Genomic DNA, 21,425 nt, shown 5'->3' with positions numbered 1-21,425 from the left:
GAGCTGTTTTTTTTAGGCCAAGAGCCGAAAACTTCGCGGCATTTGGCGCCCGAACAGGGACATCAGTGGGTGTTACCGGGTAAGGAGCCTGCCTGCGGGGAGCTGAGACTTGAAAATCCGGAGGCAGAGGCAGTGGTCGGAGGAAGCCTGACGGACCCCAAGCAGAGGTTGCTGTACCCGGGGGAGTGACTACAGGTTGCGGTGAGACGAGGATCCGACAACATGGATAAGGAGGCAGCACTCTCACTTTTACATCGCTTGTTAGAAAAGCAGGGGGTGGACTTAAAACTGACCGATTTGTCTGGTCTGCTTGTACATAGTAATTGTAAAGGCTTTTTCAAAGGCTGAGAAATACTTTGATGAGGAGGAGTGGAGAGCATATGGGACTTGTCTTTGGGACTTGGTTATAGACGAAGACAAAACTGCTCGGAAACTGATAAAACCGTGTAGAGAGGTCATTAACTGTCTGAAGAGATAGAAGATGGAAAAGGATTTGGCCACTGCTGTAACTCAGCAGCTTGATGTGCCTGAGACTGCAGCCGAGCCAACAGTCAGACTGTTTGGTATCGGGACTAATTATGTCTCATCTCCCTTTTCTGGTGAGTGGTGAGGAATTGGAAACCTTCTCTGGGAAGCCACTATTAGTGGTAATAAGGACAATAGTAAGATCAGTAAAGATCTAGGTCTCGTTTGGAGAGACGTGATAAATGCTTTAGAAGAAATGCAAGCAGAACAGCGTGTGGCCATGGCTGCAGCCCAGGCGTTGGCCTTTGCACCGAGGCTGAAGGAGACAGAGAGGGGAGCGGACAGACTCCTGCAGGAAGTATTTAAGAAACTGGAGCCCCCGCGGGAGAGCTGCTTCCCATTCGAGCCCAGCCCGCCGAGTTACCCCTGGGACGACTCGCAGGGCAATGCCGAGCGGGCGGAGTCGGGCCGGGGTGCGGCGCAGGATGAGCAGAGGAGAGTGGGGGAGCGCGACCCCGTGTTAGACTGGGCACCATCGGGCACGAGAGGGGAGACAAGGAAAACACAGGAGAGACCAATACCGACTGCGCCGCCGGGGCCGGCACGGAGTGAGCCAGACCCCCCCGCCCCTTCCATCCGCAGCCGCCGCCGCGCAGCCGCTTCCCGCGCCCGGTCGGTGTCTCCGGAGCCCCCCCCACACACCGCACCGACACCGCCGGCCCCGGCCCTCACGGACCGCTGGGCTCGTCCTTTCCATCCTCAATCCCTTGCCTCAACGAGTGTAAAAACTGTTGGTCGTGATGTTATGCATTTTGCTGTAAATGTGATGAATACTGGTTTTCTTACAGGGGAAACTTTCTGAGGTGTTTTAGGTGTCAGGAACAGAACATTTTGGCATTGAGAAGCTAAAAGGTGGTTTGTGTTTTAGACTCATTGGTGAAGGATTTTTTTTTGATCATGAGTAAAAGAATGGATTTTATCATACTGTTGATGCTTCAAATGATTGTGGTAAATGGTTTTAGGCAATTTCAGCAACCCAAGCAAAACAAGTGGGTTACACTGGCCAAAGCAATCAATCAGTCTACAACATGTTTATCAATGGCCACTCCAGATAATCCTTTTTCTACCTGTTTGATGGGGGTTCCATCAGATGTGGCACAATGGCCTATACCAAATGCATTAAAAGCAAACCCCTTAGTTAAGGGTAATGGCAAAGTTGACAGCTGGGATTTGATCATTTCATGGTTGCCAATAATGACAACAGAGCCACAGGAGTTAGAATTATTGGGATCTATAAAGATGGATTTTTGTGTTGTGTTTAATTTTACCAGCAATACCAAAACATTTGGGACAGAATGTGGATCCCATCCTGGGCGTGTATAAGAACGCAACATCTCGGTGCAATTACACTTCACCAAAAAGATCCAGGTCTAGTCTTGTGCCTGTACAGATACCAAAGGGAATTTTTCTGATCTGTGGGGACCAGGCATGGCCTGGGATACCCTCGAGATTACAAAGGGGACCACGCAGTTTGGGACAACTGACGATCTTGATGCCTAATCACACAATGATTTAGAAACATCATTGTCCAAAACAATTTGTGCATGCATTTACTGACAAATGTGATGACCATGTTACCTTTGGTCTCCCTCAGCAATAATAGCACTAGTATATTTGCTCCAGATGTAAGAGTGTCTGCTTTATTAACTCAGCTATGCAAATTAGGATGCTGGCTTAGCAAACAAAGTAACCAAATCTCAATGACATTAGAAGGCTTGATTAGTGATGTCAGTAGTATTAGGCATGCAACTTTGCAAAATAGAGCTGCTATAGATTTTTGCTTTTAGCTCATAGTCATGGCTGTCAAGACTTTGAAGGCATGTGTTGTTTTAAACTTTCTGATCATAGTGAATCTATTCACAAAGCTTTGACATATTTAAAGGTTCATGCTAAGAATATTATGGTGGGTTATAATCCTTTTGATGATTGGCTTCAATCAGCTTTTGGGGGGTTGTCACATTGGTTGACTATGTTAATCAAAGAAGGGTTAAGGTGGATGTTGATTATTTTGCTTTTGCTTATAATGTTTAAGATAGTATATAGTTGTATTATGAAGGCAGTACATACGTTGACTGACTCAGTCTTGATCGTGCAAAAACAAAACGGGGGAATTGTGGAGAAAAAATGAGGGAGCATGGACATAGATCCCGGGGTATAATGCTGGGCCTGTTGGGGCAAGGCAGCCTGGGCTCTAGTTATATGGATTTGGTGCACAATCAAGACCAGCTGAGAATCGGACCCTGGGTTGATAGCCGCATGAAGTAGGCTTAGAGCTGGTTTTCTTTTTTAGGCTTTGAGCTGGTTTTCTAGGCTTCAAGCTGGTTTTTTTAGGCAAAGAGCCCAAAACTTTGCAGCAAGAAAACTCAAGCTCCAAGTATTCTCAAATGAACTACCCTCATTATAATGCCAAAAATCCCACCCATGGGTCAAAAAGACCATTGCCAAGGTGAAGGCTCTTCTGCTGAGCCTAGGAAAATGCTGGTGCAGGCAATATTATAATTGTATGTAAATTACTAGCCAATCGTTGTAGAGGAGGCAGATTTGAAATGCTAACTCTGCAGGGGTTATTGTATAAATATCAGGCAGAAGATCCCATTGGGTGTGCTTGATCTGTGGAATTATCATAGAACCATAGAATCACAGAATGGTGGGGGTTGGGAGGGACCTTTAGAAATCATCCAGTCCAACGCCCCTGCAGAAGCTGCTCCCACCTAGATCAGGTCACACAGAAACGTGTCCAGGTGGGTTTGGAAACCTCCAGAGAAGGAGCCTGCACACCCTCCCTGGGCAGCCTGGGCCAGGGCTCCCTCACCTCAGGAGGGAAAGAGTTTTGCCTTATGTTTAAGTGGAACTTTTTGTGTTCCAGCTTCATCCCATCACCCCTTATCCTGTTGCTAGATACTATAGAAAAAAAGTGCTGCCCCAACCTCCTGACACCCACCATTTGGGTATTTGTAAATACTAATGACATCCCCAAGTGCCCCAGAATTGCCTGAAATAAAGAATCAATGTCTGTGCTGTTTAATTGTCACTGAGTTGGACACTGGGTAACAAATCCGCTTCTTGGGCAACAATTAGACTCCAGTGTGTTCATGCCTCTGGGACTTGCTCTTGGGAGCCCAGCAAGGGATACATCATTCCAGGGGTGGTCTCACCACTGCTTCCTTGACCACCTGATGACAACACTTCTAATACAGCCCAGGAAGGACATAATTTACCTTAGAATCACAGAATGGTTTCAGCTGGAAGAGCCCTTTAAGCCCATGGAGTGCAGCCTCTGTCCCAGCCCCATCACCCAGCAGCCCATTGCCCTCAGTGCATCACCCACCCAGCTCTGAGACCCCTCCAGGGACGGTGACTCCAGCAGCTCCCTGGGCAGCCCCTTCCAATGCCTGACAGCCCTGGCAGCAAAGAATTTCCTCCTCACATCCAGCCTGAACCTCCCCTGGTGACACTTGAGGCCATTTCCTCTGCTTCTGTTGCCTGTCACTGGGGAGAACAGACCGACCCCCACCTCGCTGCAGCTTCCTTTCAGGTAGCTGTAGAGAGTGAGAAGGTTTCCCCTGAGCCTTCTTTTCTCCAGGCTCAACAGCCCCAGATCCCTCAGCCCTTCCTCAGCTGAGACGTGCTCCAAATCCTTTCCTAGCTTGGCAGTAGCCTCAGGAACCTCTCCAGCACCTCAGTGTCCTTCTTGTAGAGAGGGGCCCAGACCTGGACGCTGTATTGGAGGTGCAGCCTCACCAAAGCAGGGCAATGATCAGCTCCCTGCTCCTGCTGACAACACTGTTCCTGATCCAGGCCAGGGTGCCCTTGGCCTTCTTGCCCACCTGGGCACGCTGCTGCCTCGTGTTCAACCAACACTCCCAAGTCTCTCTGCCTGGCAGCCACTCCTCCCCAAGCCTGTAGCACTGCTGGGGGTTGTTGTGGCCCGAGTGCAGGACCCAGCACTTGGCCTTATGGAAACACATGGCACTGGCCTTGGCCCAGCCATCCAGCCTGTCTGGATCCCTCTGTAGAGCTTCCCTACCCTCAAGCAGATCGACACTTCACCCAGCTTGGTGTCATCTGCAAACTTACTCAGGGTGCACTCGATCCCCTCATCCAGATCATTGATAAAGATGTTAAGTGGGAGTGAACCCAGCACTGGGCCCCTCTTTGCCCACAGACACACTGAACTCATGGTCAGTGTGGTGTCCACCAGCACACTCAGGACATTTTCTGCAGAATGGCTCTCCAGCCAAGTGCCCCCCCTGTAGTGGGCCTGGGATGGTGGTGATTTTCCACAGCAGCTCTTGCAGTGCTGTGCTTACTGTTGGTAGCAATGTTATGCCTCCTGCTCGCTCAGCATCAGGGCTGTCCCTCCAGCATTCCTTGCCCCACCTTCACCAAGAGCTGTGGCTGGGCACCATCTAGGGAGGGACCATGCCCAGGACAGCTGGCCCAGGCTGACCAAGGAGATATTCCACACCATGTGACGTCAGCCCAGCAATAGAAGCTGGGGGAGAGGAGCAGGAAGGGGGGACAAGATTCATTCTTGGCCTTCCAGAAGCAGCCGTTGGGCGTCCCGCAGCCCGGCTTCTCGGGAGGTGGCCGGACACGGCTGCTGATGGGAAGGAGAGAGGAACAGCTTCATTTGCTTTTGCTTCGCTTCTCGCGCGCGGCGTTGCTGCTGCTTGATGAAACTGCTTTTCTCTCAACCCACCAGACTCTCATCTGATTGTCTCCCCTTCCCTGGCTTGCTGAGGAGGGGGGTGATAGAGCGGGGTGGGGGGCACCTGGCACCCAGCCAGGGTCAAACCACCACGCCCCCCCCAGCATATCTTGGTGCCTGGGGTTGTTTCTCCCCAGGGGCAGGACTTTGCACTTCCCCTGGCTGAACTTCACAAGGTTCCTGCTGGTCCATTTCTCCAGCCTGTGCAGGTCTCTCTGGATAGATGCACAACTCCCTGGTCGATAGGCCCGTTCTCCCAGTTTGGTGTAATCTGCAAACCTGCTGAGGATGCACTCTGTCCCATCATCCAGATCAGTCATGAAGATGTTAAGAGGACTGGACCCAGTACTGACTCCTGGTGTACACTGCTAGTTTTTGGCCTCCAACTAGACCTTATGCCACTCACCATTACCCTCTGGATGCAACTGTTCAGCTCATTTTCAATCTACTTCAGCATTTTCTCATCCAGTCCATCTATGAACAGCTCCTCTGGGAGGATCCGATGGGAGACAGTGCCAGAGGCCTTCCTGAAGTCCAGGTAGGCAATGCCCACTGCTCTCCTGTAATCTGCCAGGCCATTCACTTCCTCACAGAAGTGGTCAGGTGGGTTAAGGAGAGTTTGCCCTTGGTGAAGCTGTGTTCACTTCACTGATGATTTTCTTGTTGTTGATGCACTGGCAGTGGTTCTCAGGAACAGCTGCTCCATCACTTTCCAAGGGACAGAGGTGAGGCTGACCAGCATCTGGTTCCCTGGATCCTCCTTTGTTCCCATCCTGAAGACAGGAGTGACTTTTGCTCTCCTCCAGTCCTCTCCCCATTGCCGTGATCGATCATAGGTTACCGAGAGTGGCCTCACGATGACAGGACATAGCTCCCCTGGCATTTGTGGGTCCATCCCACCAGAGACCTTTCCACCAAGATCCTCTTCCACGTGGTGTGCCTTCTTCAGGCACACACCTGCCTGGACAAACAGTCACCCTTGAGCACACCAGCACGGCTGTTCACAGGTGCAGCTCTACTCACAGGTCTGTGTGCAGCTGCAGGCACATAACTACAACTACACACACACAACTACAACAGCTCACACACAACTACAGCAGCATATGCACAACTACAGCTGCATAGAATCATAGAATCGTAGGTGTTGGAAGGGACCTTTAGAGATCCTCCAGTCCAACCCCCCTGCAGAGGCAGGTTCACCTAGATCAGGTCACACAGGAACGTGTCCAGGTGGGTCTTGAAGACCTCCAGAGAAGGAGCCTCCACACTCCCCTGGGCAGTCTGTGCCAGGGCTCCCTCACTCTCATGGTGAAATAGTTTTTTCTTATGTTTAAGTGGAACTTGTTGTGTTCCAGCTTCATCCCATCACCCCTCGTCCTGTTGCTGGCTACTATAGAAAAAAGGGATGTCCCAACCTCCTGACACCCACCCTTTAGATATCTGTAAATGTTAATAAGATCTCCCCTCAGTCTCCTCCAGACTAAACAGCCCCAGTTCCTGCAGCCTTTCCTCGTATGAAAGCTGTTCTATACCCTTGAGGATCTTGGTGGCCCTGTGCTGGACTGTCTCCAGCAGTTCCCTGTCCCCCTTGAGCTGAGGAGCCCAGAACTGGACACAGGACTCCAGATGAGACCTCACCAGGGCAGAGTAGAGGGGGAGAAGAACCTCCCTTGATCTGCTGGCCACACTCTCCTCAATGCTCCCAGGCTGCCATTGCTGGCTCATATTTAGTTTATTATCAATCAGGACTCCCAGGTCTCTCTCTGCAGAGCTGCTCTTCAGCAGTTCGACCCCCAAGTATATGCGCACTTGTGCATGTACTTGTGCATGCGCACAAGTACAGCAGCATATGCACAACTACAGCTGTACGCACACAACTACAGCCCCATGCACACAACTATAGCTGCACGCTCACAACTACAGCTGCACGTACACAACTACAACTGCAGGCACCCAGCTACAGCAGCATGTGCACAACTACAGCTGTACGCACACAACTACAGCTGCACGCTCACAACTACAGCTGCACGCTCACAACTACAGCTGCATGCACACAACTACAACTGCACGCACACAACTACAGCTGCACGTACACAACTACAACTGCACGCACACAACTACAGCTGCACGTACACAACTACAACTGCACGCACACAACTACAGCTGCACGCTCACAACTACAACTGCACGCACACAACTACAGCTGCACGTACACAACTACAACTGCACGCACACAACTATAGCTGCACGTACACAACTGCACGCACACAACTATAGCTGCACGCTCACAACTACAGCTGCACGTACACAACTATAGCTGCACGCTCACAACTACAGCTGCACGTACACAACTGCATGCACACAACTATAGCTGCACGCTCACAACTACAGCTGCACGTACACAACAACAACTGCAGGCACCCAGCTACAGCAGCAAGTGCACAACTACAGCTGCACGCACACGACTACAGCCGCATGCACACAACGACAGCTGCACGTGCCAACTACAGCCGCACATGCACAACTACAGCCGCACACACACAACTACAGCTGAACGTGCACAACTATAGCTGCAGGCGTACAACTACAGCCGCACACACACAACTACAGCCGCATGCGCGGCCCCGCAGAGAGCCGCACACCCGGCACGTCGTGCCCGCCACAGCCACGGCCGCCGCAGCCGCACGACGGGCACGGAGAGGCGCGCGCACGGGCCGGCGGGAGGGGGCGGCGGGCGGGGGGCGGGGCGCGGCCGTCACGTGGCGGCGGCGGCAGGTGCCGCGGGGCCGCTCGTGCGCCGGTCAGGCGCTGGGGCCGGCGGCAGCGCGCGGGGGTCGGGCGGGCTGCGCGGGGGGTGCCGCCGGCACGGCACGGCACGGCACGGCACGGCACGGCACGGCGCGGCGCGGCGCGGCGCGGCGCGGCGCAGGCGGCTGCAAGGTGAGGGCGGGCGGCCGCAAGGTGAGGGCGGGCGGCCGTAAGGTGAGGGCGGGCGGCTGCGGGGGCCCCGCGCCGGGGTCGTTCGGCTCTCCCGCCGATGGAGCCGGCCCGGCGCGGCAGCGCGGACCTGAGCTCGGCCGTCGCCTCGGGGCCCCGGCCCGGGCTGTCGCGGGGCCCCGTGCCCGCCGCCTCTCCCGCGCGGCCGCTGCCCTTCGGCCCCGGCGGCTCGGCCCGGCCCCAGCCCGACGGCGGGGCCTCGGCGGCGCCTTTCCTCGGGGGCGCCCGCAGGAGCTCCCGGCCAGACGCCGCCTGCGACCCCTTCCCTTACGGCTGCCCGCGGCCCGGGGGGGCACAGCGCGGCGGGCTTGAGGAGCGGGCCCCGGCCCGGCCCGCCCCGCCGTTGCCGCTGGAGGTCGGCCGGGCCCAGCCTGAGGCGGCCGGCGGGCCCCTCGCCTTCCCGCTGCCGGCCCTGCTGCCCCCGGCCCCGGCGGCGCCCTGCGCGGCCCCGAGCCGGCCGCCCCTCCCCGAGCCCGGCCCGCCGGAGCACGCGGCCCCTGGGAAGCCGCTGCCCGCCGAGCGGCGGGAAATGCTCCCCAAGGCTGAGTCCAGCGACCACATCTCGGCCTGGGCCGGCTCGTCGCCCCGGGCCCCCGGCCTGCCCAAAGCCGTCTCCAGCGAGTTCCTGGCCGGCGGGCGGGTCGGCCTGTCCAAGCCTGCAGCCCTCTCCAAACCGGAGCCGGACGAGCTCCCCCTCTTCGGGAGGACCCTCGGCCTGCCCAGCTCCGGCGACTCGTGTGACACGCTCCTGGGCTGCTCGGGACGCGTCCCGGAGGACGGCTCGTTCCGGTGAGCTGATGTTGCTGTGGCTGGGGGAGTGGTGCCGGGCCGAAGCTGCCCTTGCTGGGAAGCAGCAAGCAAAGCCGCTTGCGGGCTGTGGATGCTTCTTTCTTCCCGCAGTGGATGGTGTTGAGCTGGAGGAGATTTGGGGTGAGGGGCTATGGACTGGCGGGGTTCACTGGGAGGTGAAGGGTGCCTGGTGCTTTCTGTCTGTGTGGGAAGAGTTCAGGCCGCCGGCTGCAGTGTGAGACGCGTGTCAGAGACACGGGCTTCAGAGCGGGTGCTGCCTGCCCCTGAGCTCTGGAAATGATGTGGTACCGTCCTCCCTCGCTGTTGAAACGTGTCCCCTGTGACTGAGACTCGTCCTGGTGCTGCTGAAAGAGCCTGCGGGCTGCTGGTGCATGCTGCGTAACAGCGGTGATGTGTTGTGACTGATGGTGGCTTTGCACTGGTGAAGGACACTGCTGCGGGGCTCGCAGCGCTGCTGTCACGTGCCATGCCCCGGGCCTTGGGGGCTGCCTGTGCTCGGGGGCAGAGTCTGAGAGCTGACATCTAGGTCCTTTTCCCCAGGAGCCCGAGGGATGCGTGAATCCTGGGGAAGGAAGGGAAAGCAGTTTTCTAGGGACGCCCTGTCTTGCAGGCTGCCTGCTGTGCCAGCCTGCCTGTGTCAGCGTGGCGAGGAAAACGAGGGCTCTTTGTGCTGGTTTCTAGAATTTCCCTGGGGCTTGGGTTGCAGCGGTGCTTGCGCAGAGTTGCAGACCCTGGAGGAATTTAGAGGCAAGGACCCATCTCCCCCAAATGAGAGTTAAGGCCCTGGTGTATGTACGTGCCCTGGCTAAGCCTCAGCTGTGGCTGCTTGTGTTGCAGGCAGAGAGCTTCCTTGGCAGAAGTGGGGGCTGAGTGGGGGGGACAGGACACTCTCTGAGCCGCAGCGTTAGCCTGATCTTCTTTTGTCCTCTCAAGCATCACGGTGGTCACCTGGAACGTGGGCACAGCCATGCCCCCGAATGATGTGACATCCCTGCTGCACCTGAACACAGGCGAGGCACATGATTCGGATATGATCGCCATTGGGTAAGAGGGTGAGCTGTGGGGACCCCTCCCATGCCCCTCTCCCTTTTCAGGAGATCCCCGTAGCCCTGAGGGGTGAGCAATGTAAGAGCTGCAGCCCTGGCCTCCCTGGGGCATGGTGGGCAGGGAGGGGTGTGCATTACAAGTGGTAAAATATCACAAAAGATGATGGAGAATCGGCTCCTAGTAAAAGAGAGTGCCAAGAGGAACTGAAGCTCTTGAATCCTGAGTAGCTGTGAACCCTTGAAGAGCCTGTAGCTGGCTATGCCGTGCAGAGCTGGGCTTTGGCAAGTGCTGCTCTTGCTGGGAGTCCTGGTGTCAGGTCTGTAGAGACATTTAACTCTCTGGCCAGAGTCCTCTGGAAGCACGTTTCTCATCTCAGCTTTTGCTAATGGTAGGCAGGCCTCAAGGGCACAAATCTGCTGTTCTATCACAGCTGGATTGGCTCCGTGCCCCTGGCCACGCTCAGCTGCTGGCAAGGCAGCGCCATGGTGGTGTGGTGAGGCTTTCTTGGTGTGGCTGGTTAGGCAAGATCTGCCAAAGTCTAAGGGCAAACTGTTCCCTCGAGGTTTGCTGTGGTGTATGTGGATTCCTGCCGAGACCAAGGAATTGCTGCCCTTGCCCAGGGAGTAAGAAGCAACCTCTGCAGGTGGATATGAGGTGGAAGGGCTGGATTTACCTCCAGGAGGCTCTCAGGGAACCCCCTGGTGCTCCTTGCCCCTGCGAGAGATTGATGCGAGGCTGAGGCTGTGATGATGTTTTGGAGCCAGTCTCCTGCTGCCCCTCAGCCTTGCAGACCAATGGGATGGGGCTGTGGAGGTAGACCCAAGCCTGGCTGGATGGAGCAGGGGATGTAGTTGCCATCAGGGGGCTTGCAGAGGCTGTGCCTTGGCTAGAACAGGGTGTCCTGCTGCTCCCCACCTCCAGGTGTCTCTTCCTGGCTGTGTCTTCCTTCCTTTGAACCCTGTCTCTGTGCCCTGAGCACTCGATATTTTGGAGTAAGACTCTTCCTGATTCTGGGATGTTCTCCTTACCTCTTTTCACTAATTGCTGAGCTGGGAGGAGCACTATTAACCTTCTGTTTGCTGCTCTGGGTTTGGTGGCTAAAATGCATCTGGATACCCTGAGCCTGAAGCACTGTTGGGAATGAGCTGCTCTGTAGAGAGAAGCAGCTCTGGCGTGTGTCTGGAATGTCCTGTGAACCCATTTTGCACCTAGAGCCCTGTGCAGCTGAAGTGATGCTGCTTTAGAAAGGGCCAAAGCCTTGCTGGAGCGAGATTATGGCTGGTTTGTGCTCTGAACCCAGGGTCCTGCCTTGAACTGCCCTTCCCACCCTGGCCCCACTCCCCAGCACTGTGCTTTGGGACATCTCCGAAGGAGCTCTCACTAGCTGGGACACAGACACCTTCCTGATGTGGCTGAGGGACCTGTTCCCTTCCTCTCAGGTTGCAAGAGGTGAACTCAAAGATAAACAAGCGCCTGAAGGATGCCCTCTTCACAGATCAGTGGAGTGAGCTCTTCATGGATGTGCTGAGCCCCTTCCACTTTGTCCTGGTAAGGGAGTCCCACAGCGGCTGGGGAGCTGCTGTTGCCGTGCTGCCAGCCAAGCAGGCCTCCTGTGGGGAGGGAGAGCTGAGCTGCAGGGACAGGAGGAGGTGAGGTGGGAAAGCCAGCTGGAGGGACAGGCTGCTGGAAGGACCACCAAGCAGTGTATGGGGACTGACCAGAGGGCTGGCAGTGCCTCTTGCCAGTGTGCTGTCTGGTATCTGCCATCCTGCTCCCTTCCCTGCACCTTAGGCTTCCGCTGTGGTGCTTTGGCTGCTTTGTGTCGCTTGCTGCCTTGTGCCGGGGTGAGGTGGTGACTCTGGGAACAAGCCCGTGCTGCTGGCAGCAGCCGTTGGGTCCCCAGGACACTTGCCCCAGCGTTACTGGGCTTACCTGTGTTCAGGAGGGGGTGTGTGGATTTCTGAACTAAATGTGCTGTCAGTCATCTGCTGAGGGGCGGGATGTAACAGAATGAGGGGCTGCCTCTGAGGCCTGGAGGCGGGGGAAGCTGGCCCTGGCTCTGCTTGGGCCACTGTCCCGCATCAGCCCCTGCTCCTGTTTCAGGTCAGCACAGTGCGGATGCAAGGGGTGATCCTGCTGGTATTTGCCAAGTACTACCACCTGCCCTTCCTGCAGGACATCCAGACAGACTGCACCAGGACAGGGCTGGGAGGCTACTGGGTGAGTGTGGCTGTGGGGCAGCTGGTGAGGGGCTGTGTGAGTGTGGCTGCAGGGGAGGTGGTGAGGGGCTGTGTGAGTGTGGCTGCAGGGGAGGTGATGAGGGGCTGTGTGAGTGTGGCTGCAGGGGAGGTGGTGAGGGGCTGTGTGAGTGTGGCTGCAGGGGAGGTGGTGAGGGGCTGTGTGAGTGTGGCTGCAGGGGAGGTGGTGAGGGGCTGTGTGAGTGTGGCTGCAGGGGAGGTGGTGAGGGGCTGTGTGAGTGTGGCTGCAGGGGAGGTGGTGAGGGGCTGTGTGAGTGTGGCTGCAGGGGAGGTGGTGAGGGGCTGTGTGAGTGTGGCTGTGGGGCAGCTGGTGAGGGGCTGTGTGAGTGTGGCTGCAGGGGAGGTGGTGAGGCACTGGCTTCCCGAGGAGTCAGAGCATCCTCTCGGTGCAGGGCAACAAGGGTGGAGTGAGTGTTCGTCTCTCCATCTTTGGCCACATGGTTTGCTTCCTGAACTGCCACCTGCCAGCACACCTGGAGAAGGCAGAGCAGCGCAAGGAGGACTTTGCCACCATCCTGCACATGCAGCAGTTTGAGGGCCATGCTGCCAGCGGCATCCTGGACCATGAGTGCGTACTCCACTGCTTTGCCCCTCCTTCAGTGCCAGCCTGTCCCTGTCCCCCTCCAGATAGGGTCTGGGCTCGGTTCCCTGCAGCCTAACACAGCTTGGAGGTGGGGCTCGTCTGCAGAGCTGCAAAACTGTCCTGTGGCCCAGTGGGGATCCAGCATGGTGGGGCAGGTGTTCAGAGGGGCCCTCGGTCTCCCCTTGGGACAGACCCAGGCCTGGGGGCAGCCCCTGCTGTTTTGGCTGGGGAGGTGGAGGGCCTGGCTCTGCCCCAGTCTCTTGGCTGTGTGCTCTTAATCCAGTAAGTGCCTCACAGTGGAAACTTCTATGTTCAGTTTCTTCCCAGAGAAGTTAGACCTGTTTGGTTCATGTTGCTTGGTCCTGGCTGGGCTGATAGCCAAGCTGTTAGCAGAGCGCTGACCTGTGCTGCTCCTCCCAAGAGTGCCTGTGCTGCAGGCTGAGGATGTTTCTCCCTTGCTGTGTTGCCTGGCTGTACTTGCCTTAGCTTTTCCAGCCTGTCCCGCTCTCTCCCACCCACAGCCTTGTATTCTGGTTTGGGGACCTCAACTTCCGCATTGAGAGCCTGGACATCCGCTTTGTGAAGTACGCCATCGACAGCAACATCCTGAGCCAGCTCTGGGAGAAGGACCAGGTGAGGGCAGTGGGTGTGCTGCTGAGCCTTGGCCAGGCCCCACATGGTGTTTGGCTCTTGCCAAAACTGCCCACGCAGCTGTGGGATGGGGCAGGTCCCCTTGCTGCCTGAGGCACAAAGGGCCCTGGCTCTGGGGAATGGGCAGCACAGTCCCGGGCATGGCCTTAAAGGAAGTGTGTGGCCAGCTCCAGTAATCTGTGTGCCAGGAAGAGCTGGGGGCACTGGGTCTGTGGACTTGCTGGGCAAAGCCCAAGAGCTGCGTGTGGCTGGCAGCAGTGGGGCAGGGATGATGCTGCTGGGGGTGGAGAGCTCATGGGGGGCTTGCAGAGGGCTCTGGTCATGGGGGGCTGGTGTGCTGCCCAAGCTGCTCTCTTTGGCACAGCTGAACATTGCCAAGAGCACCTGGCCTGTCCTCAGTGGCTTTCAGGAGGGACCCCTGAACTTCCCACCCACCTTCAAGTTCGACGTGGGCACCAACAAGTATGACAGCAGGTAGGAGAGCAGAGCGTGTGCTGGGGAGCAGGTGGCTTGGCTGAGGGGTGCAGGAGTGGCAGGGCTGAGAGGCAGGGTGGGTGCTGGCAGGCAGGGGTCGCTGTTGGCCCGGATGGCCAGAAGAGCCACGCTGGGCTGGGCACGGGCCGGCCCGGGGACCGCGGGCTGGGACGCGGCCGTGGTGCTGGTGCCAGTACAGGTCTGTCCCTGCAGCTTGCACTGAGCTCTGTGCCAAGATGAGCTGCATGCCCTGCCTGTGCGTGCCATAGTGCCAGGGGGAGGCAGTTTGGGGTGGAGCCCGCTGCCCTCTGCCAGGCAAGAGATGCCCCTCTGTGCCCTGCAGTGCCAAGAAGCGGAAACCCGCCTGGACCGACCGCATTCTCTGGAAGATCAAAGCTCCCAGCACTGGGCTGGGTGTGGGCGGGCGCCGGCCCAGCCGCACCGTGCTGTCAGTGAGCCAGCTCTGCTACTGCAGCCACATGGAATACACCATCAGCGACCACAAACCTGTGGCTGCCATCTTCGCAGTGCAGGTCAGTGCTGGCCAGGGCCACTGGGCACCCAGGCAGGAGGTATGGAGGTGAGATCACAGAATCTCAAGGGCTGGAAGGGACCTGGAAAGCTCATCCAGTGCAACCCCCCTGCCAGAGCAGCACCACCTAGAGCAGGGCACACAGGAACTGTCCAGCTGGGTTGGGATGTCTCCAGAGAAGGAGACTCCACAGCCCATCTGGGCAGCCCCTGCCAGTGCTCCCTCACCTCAATAGGGAAGAAATTCTTCCTTGTTTCTTTGGAACCTCTTCTGTTCCAGCTTGTGCCCGTTGCCCCTTGTCCTATCATTGGCCATCACTGAGCACAGCCTGGCTCCAGCCTCCTCACACCCACCCTTGATGGGTTTGTAACATGAATGAGGTCACCCCTCAGGCTGCTCCAAGCTGCAGAGCCCCAGCTCCCTCAGCCTTTCATCACAAGGCAGATGCTCCACTCCATCATCTCTGTGGCCCTGCACTGAGCTCTCTCCAGCAGCTCCCTGTCCTTCTGCAACTGAGGGGCCCAGAACTGGACACAATATTCCAGATGTGGTCTCACGAGGGCAGAGCACAGGGGGAGGAGAACCTCTCTCCACCTACTGCCCACAGCCCTTCTAATCCACCCCAGGCTGCCATTGGCCTTCTTGCTCATGAGGGCATGTTTCTGGCTCCTGCTCATCCTGCTGCCCATCAGCACCCCCAGCTCCCTTTCTCCTACGCTGCTCTCTAACAGTACACCCCCCAGCCTGTACTGGCACATGGGGTTGTTCTTTCCTAGATTCCTCTACACTTGCTCTTTTTGAATTTAATGACATTTCTTCCTGCCCAACCCTCCACCCCATCCAGATCTGATTGAATGGCAGCACAGCCTCTGGGGTGTCAGCCACTGCCCCCAGTTTAGTATCATCAGCAAACTTGCTGCCAATGCCTCTGTTCCCTCAGCAAGATCATTAATGAATAGATTGAACAGTAGCGGTCCCAGCACCAGCTCCTGGGGGCCTCCACTAGATGCCCTGCCTGTGTGTGCAGCGTGCTGGGATGTGTGGGACTTGCTTTATTTGTGTGTGGTGAGCTCAGCTGCCTGGCACCTGTGGCTGGGGGCTGCTGCTGCCATATGCCTCAGGGCCCAGCACCTCACTGGGTGCCCTTACTCACCACGTGCTTGTCTCTCTGACAGTTTGCTTCCAAGGCAGACAAGCCTCCAGTTGAGGTTTATGTGGCTGATGAATGGAGCAGGCCAGAGCAAGCAGTCGTCAAGTACAGGATGGCTGCTGGCTTCCATCGGAGCTCCTGGGACTGGATCGGACTCTACCGGGTAGGGGCTGGGGCCCTGCTGGGGCTGGGAGGGAGGGGGAGCACTGCAGGGCACAGCTACCTCCACCAGCAGAAAAGGTGTGTGGCAGGGTCCTGTGCTCTCCCTTCAGCTGCCAGGCAGCAGCAGGATTTGGCCCTGCTTCAGGAGTCTCAGAGCCAGCAGTTCCCTCTTCTTCCTGCTCTGTGGGTCCCCCAGGGTGCAAAGCCCAGTGCTCCTGTGTGAGTGCAAGGCAGGTCGTGGTTTCCCTGTGCCAAGGAGAGGGGGCTGAGTGGGAGGAGAGCTGAGGCTGGGGGTAGGTGATGGTGCTGAGTAGGGCTGCTGTTCCCCCGCTCACCTGTGTTGTGCCATGGACATGCACACAGGTGGGCTTTCGCCATCCTAAAGACTACGTGTCCTACGTGTGGGCCAGGAGTGAGGAGGGAGAGCGCTGCCTGGAAAAGCAGCTGTGTGCACAGGTGAGCTGGGGGCAGCCCTGCTGTGCCGCTGGCCTTTGGGCCCTGTCAGGGCAGGACGGCACCTCCTTCCTGCTTTCTGATGAGCCTTGAGCAGGGGCTGGAACTCCCTTGGGGGCTGGAGGGTGGCAGCCCTGTGCCCAGCCTTCATGCCCATCACCAGTGTCTGGGCCGCAGGTGATGTTCTCAGAGGAGGCACTGCCCAAGGGGAAGGGCGAGTACATCCTTGGGTACTACAGCAACACCTCCAGCAGCATCGCTGGCGTGACAGAGCCCTTCCAGGTCAGGCAGGGCCAGGAGCCCAGGGGGAGGGGCTGAGGGGCTGTGTACAGGGGTGCTGGGCTGGAGGCCCTACAGCCCCCTGCAAGGATCAGGCCGCAGTGCTGATGCCGGGCTGCAGATCTCCCTGCCCAGGTCTGAGGAAGGCAGCAGCCCCACGGACAGCTCCGGCAGCAGCTCGGAAGAGGAGGATGACAGCACCATTGTCCTGCTGGCCCCCAAGTCCCGCAGCCCCAGCCCAGGCAAGATGAAGCGGCACAGGAGCCGAAGCCCCAGCCTGGCCAAGTTCCAGGGCCTCATCCTGCGCCCGTCCAGCTGGGACAGGGCGATGAGCCGCAGTCCCTCCCCCCAGAGCCGCCGGGGCCTCCCCGGGGACATCCCCACCATCCACCTGCCCCGGGAGGAGCTGGGGCGCTCGCAACCCAACGCCCCGGAGCCGGGGCAGGCGCCTGACGGCCAGGGCAGCTCCTTCTGCCAGACTGTGCGCGAGCCCCGGCGCGGCTCTGCCGAGAGCCCCCTAGCCAAGGCTGACCCCAGGAGCCTGGGCCTGCTGCCTGCCCTCCGCCTGGAGATGGTCGACCAGGCCATGGGGGCCCTGGGCCGGCGGAGGGAGAGCGTGGAGCAGGGCTACTCGTGCCGGAGGATGAGCCCCAGCAGCCCCCCGGGCTGTGCTGCCTCCCGCACGGAGGGGAGCAGCCCCCAGGAGCTGGACATCCATAGCTGTGCCACGGGCCGCTGAGGCACTGGCCCTCTCCCTCCTCCTTGTAGGGTGCTTGCTGTGTGCTTTCCTCTGCCACATTCCTGCCAAGACACCCCCTCTCCTTTATTTATTGCAGTGACTCCTCACCCCTGTCGTGTGCCTGGCAGGTAGAGGCCTCCCCCAGCTTCCTCCAGCCTGAGTTGCTGCCCTGGGCCTGGTAGGGGTGGGAGGTGGCACTGGGGAAGGGCAAAGCTGGTCTAGAGGGGTGGTGCAGAGCCCCTGCTGAAGGGGGCAAGACCCTTCTGTCCTAGGAGAGCAGCACTGGCCTCACACCTGAGGTGGGCCAGGAGGCAAGGGTAGGGGTCCAGTGGCAATGGTGATGGGCACAGAGTGAGGACCACCCCAGGGCCCCCTGAGATCAAAGCTTGCCCCTTCCCTGCTGCAACCACCGTGCCTCAGCCTTGGATGTAGTGCAAGCAACAAAATAAACCATCCTGCCCATCCCAGCTGCACTGTGCTTACTGCAGGGGGGCAGCATCAGCCCCTGGGGTGAGGGCTACAGCACAGACAGGAAGCAGCAAGCTCAGCCCCAGCAGCGCACGTTATGCTCAGACCACCCTTTATTTACCTTCTGCTGCACACAGGGCCTGTCTCCTCCCCGAGGCAGAGCCCTGGGCCTACCCAAGGCTGCTGCCCCCTCTGTGCTCCAGGAATGGGAGTCAGGATCATACCACACTGCTCAGTACCTCCCTTAGCTCAAGGGGCACAAATCCATTGGTGAGGGGACCCTGCCTGGGGGAATCCACTCTTCAGAGTCTCTCCCTTGCCCCAGAGCACAATCAAGGCAGAGGGCATGTGTCCCCTGTCCTAAGCTCTCCTATTCCTTGCCCCTGGCTTTGCCACAGCTCCATCCTCAGCCACAGCTCCTGGAGTGACTTCTCTATCCCTCTGCCTGCCTGCCCTAGCTTTGGCCCCCATGCCCCACCTCCACGCAGTTATGCCAGCAGCCATGCTCAGTGCCATCCTCTCTCTCAAGGACCAGAAGTCAAGCGACTCTACTCCATGGCAGCTGCACATCACATCCTCATCCCCACCCAAGGCAGTGTTTCTTAGGCATCAGTGCTTCCTCAGGAGTCCTCAGGGCACCATGTGGAACTGAGCACCTGGCTTCTGCTCCAGCGCCAGCTGCAGACATTGCTCATAGAGGGTGGTACCAGGGCGCTCTGTCTTCCAGTCTGGATGCTTGGCCTTGGAGCTCCCCTGCAGAGGACTCCAGCGCCTCAGGGCCTTTTTGAGGTGCCATGCAGGCACTGGCACAGCCCGGCTCGTGCCACAGCTGCCAGAGAAGCAAAGCTGTGAGCATGAGGGTAGTGCTGCAGCACTGACAGCCACTGCCTTCCACTGCAGCCCTGCTCGTGGCACAACAGAGCAAGAGATAATGCTTGCAATGCCAGCTTCATGCCAAGCCTCCAGGACAGCACCCAGCCCAGCCAGGCCATCCCTTCATGCAGGCCATGTCCCCTTGCCCCTCCACACTTACCTGTGCTGTGAACCCTCACCAGGGCTGCAGCTGGTGGGTGGCTCCAGGACAAAGCAGTATGAGGCAACACGGTCAGGCAGGAGAGCCAGCTCCACGTCACTGCGGTCCCTGACCCTGTGCAGGAACCGTGCCAGCCTGTGGGCACAGGACAGCAGCAATCAGCAGCTGCTGCCCATCCTACCGGGTCCCACCTCACCTGACACCAGGCTGGCTGCACACAGGGCCCTGCCTTTTCCTCCCAGATACGCACCTGCGGGTGCAGTTGCAGTGGAAGAGCGTCTGGGGGTCCCTGTTGTGCAGTTGGTACTTCACCTCCTGGGGTGCGATCTGGTGCTTGCACTTATCCAGGTGTTTGTAGCACCTGCACACCCTGCCCAGGCCTGAGGGCAGCAGGGTGGTGAGGGACACCCCTAGCACAGCCTCACTGAGCTGAGGCCTCAGGAAAGCCCAGCTGTGGTGCGTGCTCTGCCTCCAGTACCAACTCACCCCGCTGCCCGTGTCCCTCTGCAGTGGGCACCAGGGTGGCTCTGCACCGCTCTGTGGCTGAGCTGGGCCTGGGCCGGCCATCTCGGGGGTGAGCCATGCAGGCAGCGGGGGCTGAGCCCCCAGCCCCTTGCTGTGCTCCTCCCAGCGCTTGCAGTCTTCCAGCAAGGTCCTGTTCCAACACGGTCATTGCTGTTGAGGGGCCAGGCTCCAGCCCCCACTGTGCTGCTGGGTGTGTGGTTGTGGGCTCAGCCTTGTCCCTGGCAGACACAGGGGACAAGGTACCTGGGCCCTGTAACTGCTGGGCTGGGGCACGTGTCTGTGCCTGGCGGAGCCTGGGCTTCTGCCCCAGTCCCTGTGGGCGCCGCTTGCGCCCTGCTCTAGAAGCCTTCCTTCCCTTGCCCAGGGGCTGCACAGCGGCGCTGCCCGTCTCCTCTGCGGGCAGGCTGGGGTGGTACTGACTCTGCTGCACCATCCTGGCCAGGGGTACTACACCGTAACGCTCACACCTGGGGACACCATGTGCCATGAGGCCCTTGCACCAGCCCAACTGCGCCCCCCGCAGCCGGCAGGGCAGCCGGGCAGGGCAGCCGGGCCGCAGCTGGGGCTGGGCACTCACCCTCCCCACCAGTGCCACTGAACACACTCCTCGCCCTCCTCCAGCACGAAGCACGGCACCTCCAGCAGGTTGAAGAAGGTGACACCGATGATGTTGGAGACGGTGTCGTTGACGGCCAGCAGGCACTGCCGGAACCTGCGGGGCACACAGGCTGGGGAGCGGCTCAGCGGCCTCCGGGCTGCCCCCCTCCCCGCGCGGGACCGGCGCCGGTGCGGCCGCCCCCCCATCCCCGGCGCACCTGGCGTCGCAGTCACAGTGGGAGACGGTGTGCAGGCGGTAGTTGCGGATGCCGTAGCCGAACTGCAGCGCCGCGATCTGCGCCGAGCAGCGGTCGTGCTCCCGGCAGCACCGGTCGGGGCCGCGGAAGAGACCTGCGGGCAGCGCCGGTGAGCCCGGGCCGCGCCGTGGGGACGCGCCCGCCCGCCCGCCCGCCCTTACCCAGCTCGCCGGCGTGTCCCGCCGAGTCGCCGGCGCCGCACCACAACGTGCCCGGCAGCGTCCAGCCGCGGCGGCGGCGGCGCGGTGCCGGCGGCGCGGGGTCGGTGCAGGCGGCGCGGTGCCGCCAGAGCGCGGCCAGGTCCCGCCGCAGCGCGGTGCCGGGGGCGGCGGGGGGGCGGCGGGCGCAGGCGGCGCGGAAGGCGCGGGCCAGGCGCGGGTCGCGGCGGGCCCAGCAGGCGCGGAGGCGGCCGGGCCCGGCCCAGGCGCTCTCCACCAGCGCGGCGGGGCCGGGGCCGGGGCTGGGGCCGGGACCGGGGCCGCGTCCGGGGCTCAGGAAGGCCACGTAGCGCGCGCCGCCCGCGCCCGCCGCCCGCCGCGCGCACACGGCGCCGCCGGGCCAGGCGCGCGCGCACGCGCACAGGGCCGCGCAGGCCAGCGCCGCGCGCACCCACATCCCGCAGCGCCCGCGCCCGCCGCGCGCCCGCCTTTAAACCCGCGCCCGCCGGCGGATCCGGCGGCGATTGGTCCGCGCCGGCCCCCGCCCCGCCCCGCGCCGCCCCGCAACGGCCGGCCGCGACCCCCGGCCCGGGCAGCCGCTGCACACGCGCGTCCCGCCTGGGCGCCGGTGCGGCTCTGCGGGGCGGCCCCGGCCCAGCTGTGCGGGGCGGCCCCGGCCCTCTGGCCGTGCGGGACCCCCGGGAGGGCGCGGGGACGCGTCCCCGTGTCTGGGTGCGCGCGCGGATGCGCCTGCCTCGTGCACGCGTGGGCCTGCGTGTGTGCGTGATTCCTCCGGCGCAGCTCGCGCTTCCGAGGCCAGCCTGGGGGTCACTGTTGTCACCCCCCTCGTTGATGCTCTGCCCTGCTGGGTTCTGCGCGCCCGGGCCGGGAGGTTGTCCGGGGCTCGGTGCCTCGGTGTGCCGCAGGGCAGCTGGGGACGGGCACGGTTTGGCAGCAGAGCCTGGTCTCGCCTTATCAGGATTTCCCGAACAACGCAAACAGCGGCCAACACCATC

The 21,425-nt window shown here is 59.8% G+C and overlaps 2 protein-coding genes across 4 annotated transcripts; one reads left to right on the top strand and one right to left on the bottom strand.

The window, feature by feature from the left end:
- Nucleotides 1-8,686: 8,686 nt before the first annotated feature.
- Nucleotides 8,687-17,833, top strand: INPP5J (inositol polyphosphate-5-phosphatase J). Of its 3 annotated transcripts, XM_062009833.1 has the most exons (13): nt 8,687-9,022; nt 9,977-10,087; nt 10,653-10,733; nt 11,530-11,638; nt 12,194-12,310; nt 12,741-12,916; nt 13,453-13,564; nt 13,947-14,056; nt 14,400-14,589; nt 15,764-15,901; nt 16,264-16,356; nt 16,531-16,635; nt 16,754-17,833. In XM_062009833.1, the coding sequence occupies exons 1-13, from the start codon at nt 8,763-8,765 to the stop codon at nt 17,369-17,371; spliced, it is 2,220 nt and encodes a 739-aa protein (XP_061865817.1). In that variant the 5' UTR covers nt 8,687-8,762; the 3' UTR covers nt 17,372-17,833. The 3 variants fall into 3 exon arrangements, with proteins under 3 accessions (XP_061865817.1, XP_061865818.1, XP_061865819.1); XM_062009834.1 differs by lacking the exon at nt 10,653-10,733; XM_062009835.1 differs by lacking the exons at nt 9,977-10,087; nt 10,653-10,733.
- Nucleotides 17,834-18,469: 636 nt separating this feature from the next.
- On the bottom strand, nt 18,470-20,866 carry PLA2G3 (phospholipase A2 group III). The gene is made up of 7 exons (XM_062010320.1): nt 20,413-20,866; nt 20,213-20,345; nt 19,975-20,109; nt 19,359-19,864; nt 19,123-19,252; nt 18,873-19,007; nt 18,470-18,668 (listed from the first exon to the last, which is right to left on the bottom strand). The coding sequence occupies exons 1-7, from the start codon at nt 20,864-20,866 to the stop codon at nt 18,470-18,472; spliced, it is 1,692 nt and encodes a 563-aa protein (XP_061866304.1).
- Between the last annotated feature and the right edge of the window lie 559 nt (nt 20,867-21,425).

The sequence above is a fragment of the Colius striatus genome, chromosome 17 (genome assembly GCF_028858725.1).
Source record: "Colius striatus isolate bColStr4 chromosome 17, bColStr4.1.hap1, whole genome shotgun sequence".
Taxonomy (NCBI): Eukaryota; Metazoa; Chordata; class Aves; order Coliiformes; family Coliidae; genus Colius; species Colius striatus.
This window is presented reverse-complemented; position numbering and strand designations above follow the sequence as displayed.

Bases quoted from the DNA above. Each gene is read 5' to 3' on its own strand.
- PLA2G3 (XM_062010320.1), bottom strand. From the start codon at position 20,866: ATGTGGGTGCGCGCGGCGCTGGCCTGCGCGGCCCTGTGCGCGTGCGCG. The intron at 20,346-20,412 runs GTAAGGGCGGGC...CGCTGCCCGCAG, and splicing joins GGGACACGCCGGCGAGCTGG to GTCTCTTCCGCGGCCCCGAC. The intron at 18,669-18,872 runs GTAAGTGTGGAG...CTTCTCTGGCAG, and splicing joins GGTGAGGGTTCACAGCACAG to CTGTGGCACGAGCCGGGCTG.
- INPP5J (XM_062009833.1), top strand. From the start codon at position 8,763: ATGCTCCCCAAGGCTGAGTCCAGCGACCACATCTCGGCCTGGGCCGGC. The intron at 11,639-12,193 runs GTAAGGGAGTCC...CTCCTGTTTCAG, and splicing joins GCCCCTTCCACTTTGTCCTG to GTCAGCACAGTGCGGATGCA. The intron at 14,590-15,763 runs GTCAGTGCTGGC...TCTCTCTGACAG, and splicing joins CTGCCATCTTCGCAGTGCAG to TTTGCTTCCAAGGCAGACAA.